This window comes from Lygodium microphyllum, chromosome 27 (assembly GCF_053477565.2).
Source record: "Lygodium microphyllum isolate KBCC chromosome 27, Lygodium_microphyllum_v1.1.10, whole genome shotgun sequence".
Lineage (NCBI taxonomy): Eukaryota > Viridiplantae > Streptophyta > Polypodiopsida > Schizaeales > Lygodiaceae > Lygodium > Lygodium microphyllum.
Window position 1 is genome coordinate 126,740,994 of NC_141161.1, and position 13,420 is coordinate 126,754,413.

General features: G+C 37.5%; 1 protein-coding gene across 2 annotated transcripts in view; it reads left to right on the forward strand.

Moving 5' to 3' along the window:
- LOC148012810 (uncharacterized) overlaps positions 1-13,420 on the forward strand; it is a 71,549-nt gene that overhangs the window by 26,147 nt on the left and 31,982 nt on the right. For both annotated transcript variants that reach the window (XM_087669619.1, XM_087669620.1), the window contains exon 4: positions 11,897-12,106. In XM_087669619.1, coding sequence (XP_087525745.1) covers positions 11,897-12,106 — 210 coding nt within the window. The remainder of the gene's footprint in view (positions 1-11,896; positions 12,107-13,420) is intronic.

Genomic DNA, 13,420 nt, shown 5'->3' on the forward strand with positions numbered 1-13,420 from the left:
AGAAGCATGAGAAGTCTCTAAATCTCCTAGAACAACTAAAGTACTAGCTCCATCGATGGCTCTCTGATGCTGTGTAGTAGTCCTGCTGTATGTGGTAAGGCTCGGGGCTATCATCTCCTCATAGAGCATGGAGTATACATCGTGCTTCTCTTGTGTGCTGTCTGGAATAAGCTTCACATTCTCTAAATCGATCTTGTTAAAATTTACTTGTGTTTTATTTGACATAGAGAAAGAAAAATATGTCATCTTTAAAATTGACATTAAGTGTCAAAGACCATAAGCTATTAGGAAATTATAAATATCATCACCTACGTTGGCTCGGGATGAATGGCTTTTCTCTTAAGTAGTTGGAGGTTACAATGACAAAAAGCTAAGCTCTCTAATTGACCATTGGTAAGCTAATTCCTTTTCTTTATATGGAGAATGACCGGAGTACTCCAATTTCTCTCACAAGGGCGTAAGCTATAGTCTTGTGAGTGCACTTGTATAGCAATGCGTTTCTATAAATCATCATTCAAATAGAAACACAAATAAAGCCATAAAAATTAAACAGTGCAATGATAATTAATTATATAGATGACATTATCTATAATAAAGAATACTTGGGGTTGCAAAGTACTAGTATGGGTTCACCCTTTTTCTACTTTTTCCACCCCATGAGACGGATTGAAGTTAAGTCTCTCTTAACTTTGCAGTCTCTCTACCAAAATGCAAGCTCTCATTGCGGAATGTTAAGAGATCATTCTCAATTCTTTGAAGTACTGACATATCACCACATGTCACCTTTGTCCTATACTCCATGAATCCCTCCTATAGCTCCTCACTCTCACATTGACCATCATCTTGCCAAAGAGGATGCAAGACATGGGCCATTGCATGAATTCGTCTATGAAATCAATTCCATCTTCTCTCCCATACGACTATAATTTGAGCAATCCTAAAGAATCAAGATGTCAACATTGAACAAACATGTGAAATGTCAATTCAAGAATGGTTATTCAAATATAATATCAATTTGCAAAATAAAGAGTTACTTACTTGTCCAAGGGCAAAAAGTCCTTTTTGAGAGCCTCTCCTATCTTATCCATATACTCATAAAGGAGACCCATGGTGCTACCCTTCATATCAGTGATGTATATCATTGTGTAGATAGGATTGAGAGTTCTCACCGTAGCCTCCACCTCTTTTCACCAAGTATCATTCATGACATTGCACCGAAATGCCATGGTCTTTGGATAATCATACTCATCCCACTGCATGAACTTTATGGACCATATAGTGCGCACTAACTCCTTGTGAATGCGCACCAACCTCTCAAGTACAATAAAGATGTAGGCAAATATGGTGGGAGAGGGTTTTAAGAGCTCAAGGTGGCTTAATGAGCGAAAGATGGTAAGGATTTTGGGCATTCTTTTCACAAAATTGACTATACTTGTGGCAATGCTGAAAATGGCCTCAACCCATTGAATTTTGCCGATATCCTCAATCAAAAGATCAATAGAACGAGAAGCACACGACGTCCATACAATGGTTGGAAACTCCTCGTTTAACATGCTGCCAATGAAAACACAATTGCTTCCATTATCAGTCACAATTTGCACAACATATTCGGGCCTAATTTGCAAGATGACATCCTGTAAGTGCTGCCATATAAATGCACCTATCACAATAAGGCTTGGCAAAGAGGCATCAATGGCCTTCATAAACATAGTGCCCTTATAGCATGAGACCATGACATTATACACATATCTCCTATGGACGTCAAGCCATCCATCACACAAGATGGTGCACCCATACTTCTTCCATGCATCTTTTAATGGTTTTAACTAAACCTCAATTCATGCCTTCTCCTTCTTGAGCTCCTGTGTGCATAGTGCCTTTGAGGGTGGGCCCTCCCATTCACATTCAATGCGACTGGTGGCTCTTATGGTTCACTTCCATTGCTTTGTTTTAGCCACGTGGAAGGGAATGACACACCTAATGAATAATCTCATCAACTCTTGAGTTGTTTCAGCTATGGCTTGCTTTTGCGTACAATCTGTGTGCTAGCCCTTTGTAATGAACCTCTTGAAGTTGGAGACCGAAGCTGAAACTGAGACACTTGTAGCATGAGTTGATGCGACCCTACTTCTCTTTGATGGCCCAACTGTACTTGTGTTACTCTCCTCTTGAGTTGTGGCTAAGCCTTGGTTTTATTTTGCATCAACCATCGGAAGACCAAGCCGTTGCCTTCTCCATAATCAAGAGAAAGCTTCACATCTCTTGGTACATTTGTACATGGAGCTGTATCTTTTCTCGGCACATGAGCAAGATGGTCTTTGATCCTAGTGATACTTTTTGCTTTTACCATGCCACAATAAATGCATTTACATTTTTTAGATCCACTTGACCCCTCCTAGGAGTTTTTTAAAAATAAAAGAGTAACATGGCGCCGATTAGGATTAGAGGCCATGGCAATTTGTTAGCTGCAAGTTGCCCAAACATCAAACAAACAACACATAAGCCTAAAATAGTGTGCAAATGGTTGGGAAGGTTAAAAACTTATTATATCGTAGGTGAAAGTTTTAGAAGTTCAGGTTTGAAATTTGTAGCGAAAGAGATTGAATGATCACAAACTGTGAGGTGTTCGCCAGTCTCAATCCAAGGTGCACCTTTTAGTAGTCCATTAGTAGGTTTTCCAAAATGACGATGCTCGGCGCTCCCTTGGAGTATCACGAGATTTGTCACTTAGGCCCTACTAAGTCTACATCGCAACGGAAGAGTTTTGACCAAACCCACTAGGATCAACCTAAATTTCTGGGTTCCTAAAATCAAACGAGTCTCCTAACACCCAGCTAGTGTCAATAATTTCGAGTTTCCACTTCCTACAGGATTACTCGAACTGAAGCGGACTTACCATTGCACTTGGTTCGAAGAGAATGGGAGACGGAAGGGAGTAAGGTACGTCAACTCTCCTGTCCATAAGGCAAAATCCCATTTTGACCCCCTAAAACAATGCAAGTCAGTTCTGCCTAACGACTAGTCGGTCAATTTATCGTCTTCCTATTTCTATCGTCGATTTGGAAAAGCTCCCAGCTAATTGGGACCACCCTACCGTTGGACGGACCCATTGGGGGTCATGTCTACCCGCTTTCCTTTGATGACAGTATCATCTTTAGTTTTTTAATTACCTACAACACATTTATTGAAACATATACAACCAGCTTCCTTAATTAGTCCGTCAAATCACAGGTTCCTTCACGTAATTTATTTTACGAACATACATATAATTTAAACAACCATTGAATAAAAAACAAATACCTTTATTATATTGGAAGCTTATTATAATTTTCATCTTTCCGATCCTGTGTAAGATTTACAAAATTTCACTAGGGTATTCTGTCCACCAAGATTCCTCCCTTGTAACTAGTATTAGGGTTCTAGGATCCTATCATGGGTTGCGAAGGGGCTCGTCAGATTCTAGAAGTAATGAAGCATCCACATTTTCTACTGCTCCAGCTTATCCCTACGGACAGACTTTCCGATACGGAGCCGGTCTAATCCTCTCGAAGTGATAATCATGACCCCCTTGGAGTAGGGTCTCGCAACTAGCTTAGGGGTAGCCTAGCGTGATCTTTCTTTTTATCTTGTTTGTCAATGTTTTTAACTAGAGATCTAGATTCTAGCAAACACAAATAATCCTTTCAAACAATGACAATCACATCATCGTGCAGTTTATAGCTTCACATAGCCAAGGTAGATTCTTAACCCAAGGTAACCTTACATTCTAACGAGGATTTTTCTTCCTATAAATAAGTGTTAAGTATAAATCTTTCAACATTGTTAAGCAAGACACAAATTTTCCATTTGGGGCTTGCTTACCCAGCATAAGCGAATTTTCTTTAGTTGGTACTTAGAAAAATATTGCGATAATAATTTAATGAGATGATTTACAAGATTCTTTAAATAGACTTTCACTTTTTAAGCATTAATCAACTCCTAATTATTGTCGCGTTTGGTAATGAATATATAGAGTTATTTTACTAATCTCGAGTGTGCATAACGTCCTTTACTCATTTCGTGCAATAACCTTTTGCAACTATATCCATCATGATTCTACAAATTATAATTTCGAATTAATCTATCTACAAATCATAGGTAGTAGTTAACCGTTTGTGCATGTATTAATATGCTCTCTAGATGAAATTGACATCTCGTGTAAGTGTAAATATTGAAGCTAACATTTTATGTAAAATTTAGAAAAAAACCTTATTATTTTATGTGGCTATATGAAAATAATAGTCTGTTTCTGAGTTGTGAACAACCTGGTTTGACACGATATCATTGGGAATTTCGTCTTTGCTTGCGTTTGCGTTCGCCATGCCCTATGTTCCATTGGTAGTGGCAATTTCGACAACCTTGGGTATTCACATATCTTTGGCAATATCCGTTTTTTGACTAGTTGCGGTGGATTTCATGGTCTTTCCGTCTCGTTGCTTTGGAGCCATTGTTCGTAAGCGGGTTCGAGAGATAGAGGTGGAATGAATTTGGGATGGGAGAGCGTGAAAGCAGCTTGCCGAGTTGAAGACTGAGACAGGGGGAGATTGAGTTAATTCATTTCCTCTCTAACTCGCTCTCTAATTTCCTCTCTCGTAGTCTCTCGGGATCTTCTTTCCTCTCTCTTTCTAATTCTCCCCCCCCCTCTAGCTCCCTCTCGCAGCCTCTGGAGGGGGAGGGGGGATATCCTTCTACCTTCCTTTCTTTTTTTCCCTCTTGCTCGATACTCCTGAGAATGGCCTCTCCCCTCTTGCTTGGACCTCTCTCAAGTGCTCTTCATGCCTTTTATTTATAGCTAAATTAGAGAAGAAGAGCTGTGGCTAAGAATAAAAGCTCTTTATGGAGGGGACCTTGGTAAAATCAGCAATGTGAAGCTTCCAAGATGCAATTTGGTGCTCAAATCGCAAATCTGATGTTTCCGCTGGCTACGAAAGGGGGGTAAAACTATAGGCCATCTAGTCAGAAATCTTCTAGATCACTCTTTCTTCTTCTCTTTATTTCGGAGTATTGTTTTCTGCTTGTAAACTGCGATTGCGACATGTGTGATTCCACTAATTCTTCTTTTTGCATTTGGAGCCCCAAAAGAAATACCAAGGAAACGGGGTTTTTACTATAAGAAAATCTATATCGTATTATCAACAACAATCTTTTTCATCTTTTATATGATCTCAACAAAGAAAACAATATCAAGAACAAGAAATCTTTACGCAGCTTTATAAAAACAATTCTCCCACGGTTTTAACTTTAACAAAATCCATCATATTCTTCATATTCTTTATACAATTCATCGTTAGACATTAAAAATACAAAATAATACTCCACTTTGAATGGAAAGATATCACATATGATTCATTTTCAAAGTTTTCATAACTTTCTCTTACAATCTATATGTAGATACATTGTTTTGTATAGAATTGACTATCTTTGACTCTCTCTTTCTCTCTCTCTCTCTCTTAATCAATAATATATTATCTCCTCACTACAATACTAAATAATCACTCATAATAACCCTTCTTTGGTTGTGGATGTCTCTTTCAAAAGGTGTGTTTGATATGAAAAGTCACTAGAGCCACTATAGTGACTCTTCATAGCTCATCACTATCACTTCACTCCAGTCTTTTTTTGAGTTTTCAACAGCTGCTGCTTCTACTTCTTTGAGCTCTTTTGAACTTACATTCACCTATTTTCAAAGCTAGAAAACTTTTTCAAAGTCACACATATATTTCACAGAACATTTACAGAGACATATAGAATAGAACAAGAACAGAGGCTCTACAGAAGCTCAACAGAGGATTATAGAAGGTCAATAGAAAACATTAGAATCACAACTCATACTAAAATCATTCAAAACTATAAAAAACCATTCAATGAGTTTTCAAACAATCTCAACCTTCATCAATCATTACTCCATGCTTCATACAGAAGAAAAACAAAACAAAATAGAAGCTCTCAAAACCAATCAGAACTTCAATAGAATGTATCCGAATACCACAAAGCCTCATATCTCTACTATAAAATATCATGAGCTTCCAAAATATAATCAACCTCATCAAAACATTTTCACAATTTCTTTCAAAACAACTAAATATCATTCAAAATCCATTAAAATTCAACCATTCAAGCCTAAAAAACAACAAAAATCATCCAAAAAACTAAGTCATTTCAACATTGAATAGCATTAAATCTCCAAAACTGACTGAAAAAGCCACTTGCTTTTTTTACATGACACCCTGTTGTAGAAGTTTCCATAGCTTTTTAGGAAAATTATAATAAATAATATCCAAAATATAAAAAATATGCCAGTTTTGTCCAAAAATCTTGATGAGAGCCTAAATGAGTGCGACTAGTCAATGGTGTATCTAACTTACTAACACACAATGTTTACATCAGTCCAATTTGGCATAGTCTTCGATTGCTCAATCTTTACTCTCTCATTAAGAAGTGTATCGTTTAAATTTGCATTAGAAAAAATGCCAATTTGTGTTGTCATGAGAAACTTGCATAGGCTGAAAAATGCCTTATTTGGTATTGCATGTGACAATACATCACTAAAAAGAGGTAACAAGGTGTCATAGGTATCCTATGAGCGTACATCTATCTCTTTCGCACATGAAAGCAAAGGTTGGACAATATCTTCCATAAAGTCAATATCACGGCTCACCAAGATACATTTACTTTGTGGATGGTATAGTTTATAACCTTTGCTTTCATTACTGTACGCAACCAAAATGTATTTCACAGCCTTGTTATACAACTTCTTACCTTGTTGCATTAGTACCAAAGTACAAGCTAAGCAATCAAAAACACACAAGTGAGCCACATATGATTTTTTGCTATGCTAGGCCTTATATAGAGTGATAGATTGCAAAGCCTCAGTGGGATCCTTGCTAAGTATATAGGTTGCACATAAAACAACTTCAAGTCAGAAGTTATGTAGTAAAGCTCGACTCTTAATCATGCATCGTGCCATCTCTATGAGTGATCTATTTTTTCTTTTAGCTACACCATTTTGTTGTGGTGTATATGACACTATACATTGAAATTTTACTCCACATTCAGTAAGATATGCATTAAATTCCTTAAAGTTTAAACATATACTCATCTCCTTGATGAGAATGAAGGATGTCTAGTTTATATCCCGACAAATTTTTAGCCATGTTGACGAACTATTTGAAGCATAAAAATACTTTGGACTTAGCTTTCAAATCATATACCTACGTATGTTTAGAATAATCATCAATAAAAGTTACAAAGTACAAGTAGTTGCGAAAAGATGTTGTCTGCATTGGACCATAAACATCACTGTGTACAAGTTGTAGTTTGCGAAAAGCTCTCATTGAATCATCTTTTGGATACGAAGGACATTGCATTTTGCCCAATATGCAGCCTTTATATATGTGTTTTCTAGGTGTCTTAAGAGTAGGCAATGAAGACACTATATTAGATTTTTTTAGATGTAACAAACTAGCAACATATAGATGATTAAAATGTGTATGCCAAAGTTTTGGATTTAAGATAGCTTGCAAATTTGCAACTCTACATGCCATATCTTTCACACACTTACCATAATGATTGAGCTTGTAGAATCACGACATAGTGAACTAGATGCAATAATTGTATCACTAGAGCCCACAACATAGTGAACTAGATGCAATAGTTGTATCACTATAAGAGAGATCATGAATTGTACATTTTTCATCAATAAACCTCACAATCAAGCTAATCTTTGCAAGTGGAGAAATTGACAATAAATTCTTCTTGATCTTTGGTACATACAAAACATTCATAAACGTGAAAGTAGTGCCATTTATGGCAGTCAATATAATTTACCGATTTTAATAGGATAAGAGGAGTTATTGATACATGTCACAACCCTACCCTTAGGGGTAGACTAAAGAGAAGTGAATAGACTATGTAAAGAAGTAATATGCTTCGTGGCATCAATGTCAAAGTACCATACATTGGAATCCACAATAGATATGCAAGAATCATAAAGAAGGTTCATAATTGCATTGTGCACTAAACACCCACTCTGTATTTTATACAATATTTACATACTCTCACTTAGAAGGAGAGGCATTTGTAACAGCCATACTAGCCTTTTTCTTGTCAGCTTCTTTTGTATCCAATTTAGGACGGTCCTTAATAACACGGCCTTTTGCTTTACAGTACCTACAAAACATTCAACTCTCTTTTTTCTTCTCATCCTTTTTTCAACCTTCTTTGTTTGAACTTTGAATAGCATTTGTAGATTTCTACAAGAACTTTTCCCTGATCTCTTTGACTAGCCAGAAAAGCTTGATCTACAACAGGTATAATGGACTTGTTTTGCCTAGATTGTTCTTTTTGTAACAAAATAGAAATCAACTCATTATATGACAAAGCATTTGGATTACGTTTCATTGTTAAACAAAGAGTAGATGCAAAACTCTGATAAGAATTAGGAAGTTTATCGAGAACAATTTGTACAAGTGAATTGTCTGCTGGCAAAATCTTATCTGTAGCAATCAATTACTTAAGATATTTGATATTTGTCAAAAAATTGTCAGTGGATTCACCTTCATCCATATGTTCACTCTCTAGCAACACAAGTCTTATTTTTTCCTTGATATAAATATGTAAGTATGTCCTAAGCATCCTTCGCTATCTTTCAAGAGCGAATATGTGGGATCATGGTACGTTTAACAGACAATGCAATCAAAGCATGAGCCTTTGCTTCTTTGCCATTCCAATGAATCTGTTGAGGAGTAGGTGATGGTGGTGCTCTAACATTAATTGGAGCAAAACTTGCAACATCCTCAATAACATCTATTCCTGCTGTTTCTTACGCACTTGTAGCTTTCACAATATTACCAAGACATCTTTCAATTCCATGTACAATGTTTCAAAACCCCTTTGTAACGAATACATTACATATTATATAAGTCCATAGTGCATAATTGGCTCCATCCAACTTGTCCTTAACAACCAACATATGGAATATATCATTGTTGCCAGCTATGGCCATTAACTTTACTCAATGCAAAAATTTCTTGTATAGAGAAAAATATGCACAAAACCAACTTGTACCATGTAGCACAGTATGAAGGAGACAGGAAGGGCTCTTATTTGTGAATTGATTGATGTTGAAAATTCTACGCAAAATGATGAAATAGTCCACGCAGTACTAGAAGTAGTGCAAATGAAGGTTAAAATAAACCCAAATCTAAATATGAGGACACAAACCCCTAAAGTGCTTTCCTACAGTATATATCAATGTGATAATGCTAGTTTAATCTCGTCCCAATATGAGGAAATCAAGCAATGGGTGTTGATGACTGTGCCCAAGAGATGGAAGTCCTCTTTGATACTAGTTGGATTTAGGATTGCAGAATGCAAGTCATACAGCTAGGAGATTAATAAGCTTGAGAGACCATAAATCAAAGTGTATTGAGGGATGTATAAGGCGAAGATGTACAAGACTAAGTATGTCCTAAAGTGAATAGGTATATATACAAGGTAGGGGAAAAGAGCCTCCTAAAGAGGGTCAAAAGTTCCCCAGCGGTCCTAAGGTTGTTTACACACATCAATACCTATATATGGTAACATTTGAGACATGTTGTTGAGCAACTTATTAGAACATGCATCGTATGCTAGAAAGTGAAGTATGATAGGCAAAGGTACCAGGTTTATTGCTGCCGTTGTCTATTCTTGATATGCCTTGGCAAAGCATTGCTACATTGAGCTTCCTAGGATACCTATGAGGAATGATGGGATATGGACCACTATTTGCAGGTTTAGTAATCATGCCCATTTCATTCCAGTGAGGAAGGAGATAAAGTATGGTCATATGACACGCTTATTTTTACAGCATTTCTTTAAGTATCATAGCATGCTGCAGATGATTATCAGTGATCAAGTCCCTTGGATGACTAGTTTGTTTTGGAAGGGTCTTTTTGAAAACATGGGTACCACACTGAAATTTTCTTTGTCCTTCCATTTGCAAACAAATGTTCAGTTAGAAGAGGCAAGTTCTATAGTGATTGATCTCTTGAGATGCTATATATTGGAGCATAAGTCATAGTGGGAGTAGTATTTGCCTTTGGTAGAGTTTGCATACAATAACATATAGCAATAGTTGCATTAGTAAAGCTCCATTTGAGATTGTGGAAGGTGGTAAGAAGGTGCTCTCTATTTTGCACACAAAGGACAAGATCTTTGAGGTTGATCAGTATGTAGAAAATGTGGATGTAGCCTATGCAAAGGTTAAGTATGCTCTTTAGAGGTCTCAAGAGAAGCAAAAGAAGGCACCTGATCACCATAGACGTGCTTTGCAATTTGCAGATGGCGATAATGTGTTGTTGAATTTTGAAAAGGCAAGGCTGAAAAGGATGAAAGGTAGAGAGAGGTTGTATCCAAAGCTGAGTAGGAGATATTATGGGCCCTTATAGTTGTTGGAGAGGATCAATGATGTTGCATATAGGTTGAAATCGCATCCACACTGGTGGATAGATAATGCCTTTCGTGTGAGTTGGTTGAGGCCTTTTCATGGTGATGTGCCTGAGGATGTTTCTGTTGGAACTTGGAATTTAGTCAGAGTTTGAGAAGTTGGATGAGATATTGGTACTCGAGCGGATTTTGGCACATAAAAAGAGAAAGATCGAAGGTAAAGTTTTCAGAAGATATTGAATGAAGTTTCATCAGAATTATTCACCAATGTATGCTAAGTGGATGGAAGAGGATGTATTGGCACACCATATCCTTAATTATTGCTGCTTTACTGTGAGGCTTTTCAGCTCTTGGGTCAATCAGGTTTAGCAGAGTAGGGATCTTGAACATTGCTTGATGCTCAAGGGGGAGGTAGCACTTCCACTCCTCCAGTGTTGGACAACTCTTGTATATCATGGATGGATGTATTTAAGATGCATCCAAGGTACTGTGTTGACAGTATGTTTGCCATGAGGTTACTATCTAGTGTACTTGTCATTGCAGTTTGGCATGTAGATTGGTATGGCTTTCATTGTAGCTCTGAAACTATACATTTGCATCAGTTTGCATTAGTTTGCATCAACGTATGATCATCAGAGATTGATTATTAGTTGTTGGTTTTCAGTTGATGATCATTAGTAGTCAATGGTATAATTCAGCTGGTTTTATGGAATGCTTGACCACAAAGAGTAGAAATAGCCGAACCTTGATGCACATCATGAACTAGCTTTGCAAAAGCACATCATGATGGTGATTCCTTGCCTTGGGTCAAACTGCCAAAGGGATCATCTGTCCAAAGGACACCTAGGGTTTGAGAGGGTATATTCTTCATGATCATTTCTTGTGTAATTTTTTGAGTCAGCCATTTTGGATCTCAAGACCCCATGTTGTTCTCTCTTATACAATCATATGGTTTGCTTATAGATAGGAAGCCCTAGTCTTAGTGTGCCATGGTAATTTTGGTCCTCATCCCTCTTGTCTGCATTTCCTCTCATCAGTCCTTGCCCTTTCTGACATTGTTTCTTGAGTTCTATATCTATTTATATTCATCCATGGATTTCATTATTCACACCTTCATTTGGGGGTTTCCAATCAGAAACACTTGTACATGTGCACATCTGGCAACAGCACCCCCTATGTTGTGCTTCCTGCTGATTTTGGCTGCTTTCATGCCCTTTTTAGACGGGATTGAGACTGCATAAAAGGGATTAAAGTGCTACCCGTTATTTTCTGGTCTAATCAATTCCTTTTTTCAATCAGCAGTCAATTTGTGGCCAAAGAGAATTACTAGTTTTATTGCAAGGTCAGCTAGTAAAAATGTGTAATGTTTGTGAATTTCCTTAAAATTCTGTTTTCAGATGATTTACATGACCTTATTATTCCTTCATTACAGGTCAAACACAACATCCCAGCCAATCAACAACGGCTAACTTTCACGTCACAAATCCTAAACAAGGAGACACTTATCCTAGCAAATTTCAACGCAAGCAGACAGTGGCAGATTGTAGTTGATGCTTCAGCTGATGACCTTTGCAAACATTTTCAGTCTTGGCGTGCTCATCTTTACTCAAAAGATACTTATGCAGAACTGTTTTGCTCTATGGTTGGTGGCACCAAATAGTTTAACACCAATGCATAGTTATTCTTGGATGTGAAAACATTTTTTGGGGTGACTTGCATCTGTACAACCACCTGCAGGTGGCTTAGTCTTGTCTATATGCTTGGTAAATTCGTGGCTACATAAATGCATTGAGGCATGTCCAAATCAGATATAGTGCAATTCTGTTTTAGTATCTGGAAACACCTGTGCCGTGTCACTTCTGTTCACAACTTGGAATGCAAATATTGGATGTGCGTTGCTTAATGTAATGGGTGCTCCTCGGGACATCAACACTGGCTGTTAAGAAGCTTTGTGGCTGTGCTTGGCCGCCGGCAGAGATTCTACAGCATAAGTTCTGTTAGGGGTTATTGTGCTGTTAAGTTACCCTCCTTGAAATTCATTTCCACCTGCATCTCCCTGAATTTAACAATCTGTTGTGTGCTCTCCCAAAAACTGTGTGCAGAAGTGTAAGGACCTTGCAAATTGTACCAACATGTTGAATGTCCTATAGTGCAAATAATTGAAATTGTAGTGAAGGTAGAACACCTATGCCAGAATTTCATGAACATGGATACAGGTCAACACCTGATAGGCCATGTGAACAGAATGATAGAATCATCCTAAGGATAAAGTATCAGTTTATAAAGCACTCTTCTTGTACAATGTATCCCAGTGACAGCTTCCAAGCACGTGGACAAGCTGTAAATGCTTGTCTTGTGTGAAAAACACTCAGTTGCTGGTGAATCAGTGATGCAGTATGGAATCACTGCTTTAGTACATGAATTGGTTCATGAAAGTTTAGTTGTGTATGATGTGAATTGAACACTAGTTCAGCTGAAGTTGATGGTCACCAGCCATTTGACATGATTGGGAGTTGCTATCTCATGCTGCCATCTGAAGTACTGTCAGTAGCTTACCATGATTTGAGATGGCTGGCGGATTGCTCATGTAAACTACTATTCAGAGGGACTTCTGCATGCTGTTTTTTAATCAAGACACCAATATGGGTGGGTTTTTGGGCAAGCTATGAGCATGGGCAGCTAGAGACAAGTTAGGATGAATCAGCCACTTTTAAAAAAGCTCATGAATACTGCTTACGATTTCTACTTGTTGGGATGCATTGACAAGACAGTGTTACATTAGGTGGCATACTCCCAAAATAATGTCCATCACATGATCTTTAAGTCTCTTTTGAAGGAAACTGCAAAACAACTTGATAGTTACATGAGAAATTTGTCATTTTCTACTATAAAAATGAAGGATTTCATCGAGGGTTATCCAGACACATATCTGGATGCGATACTCCATCGCTAACAC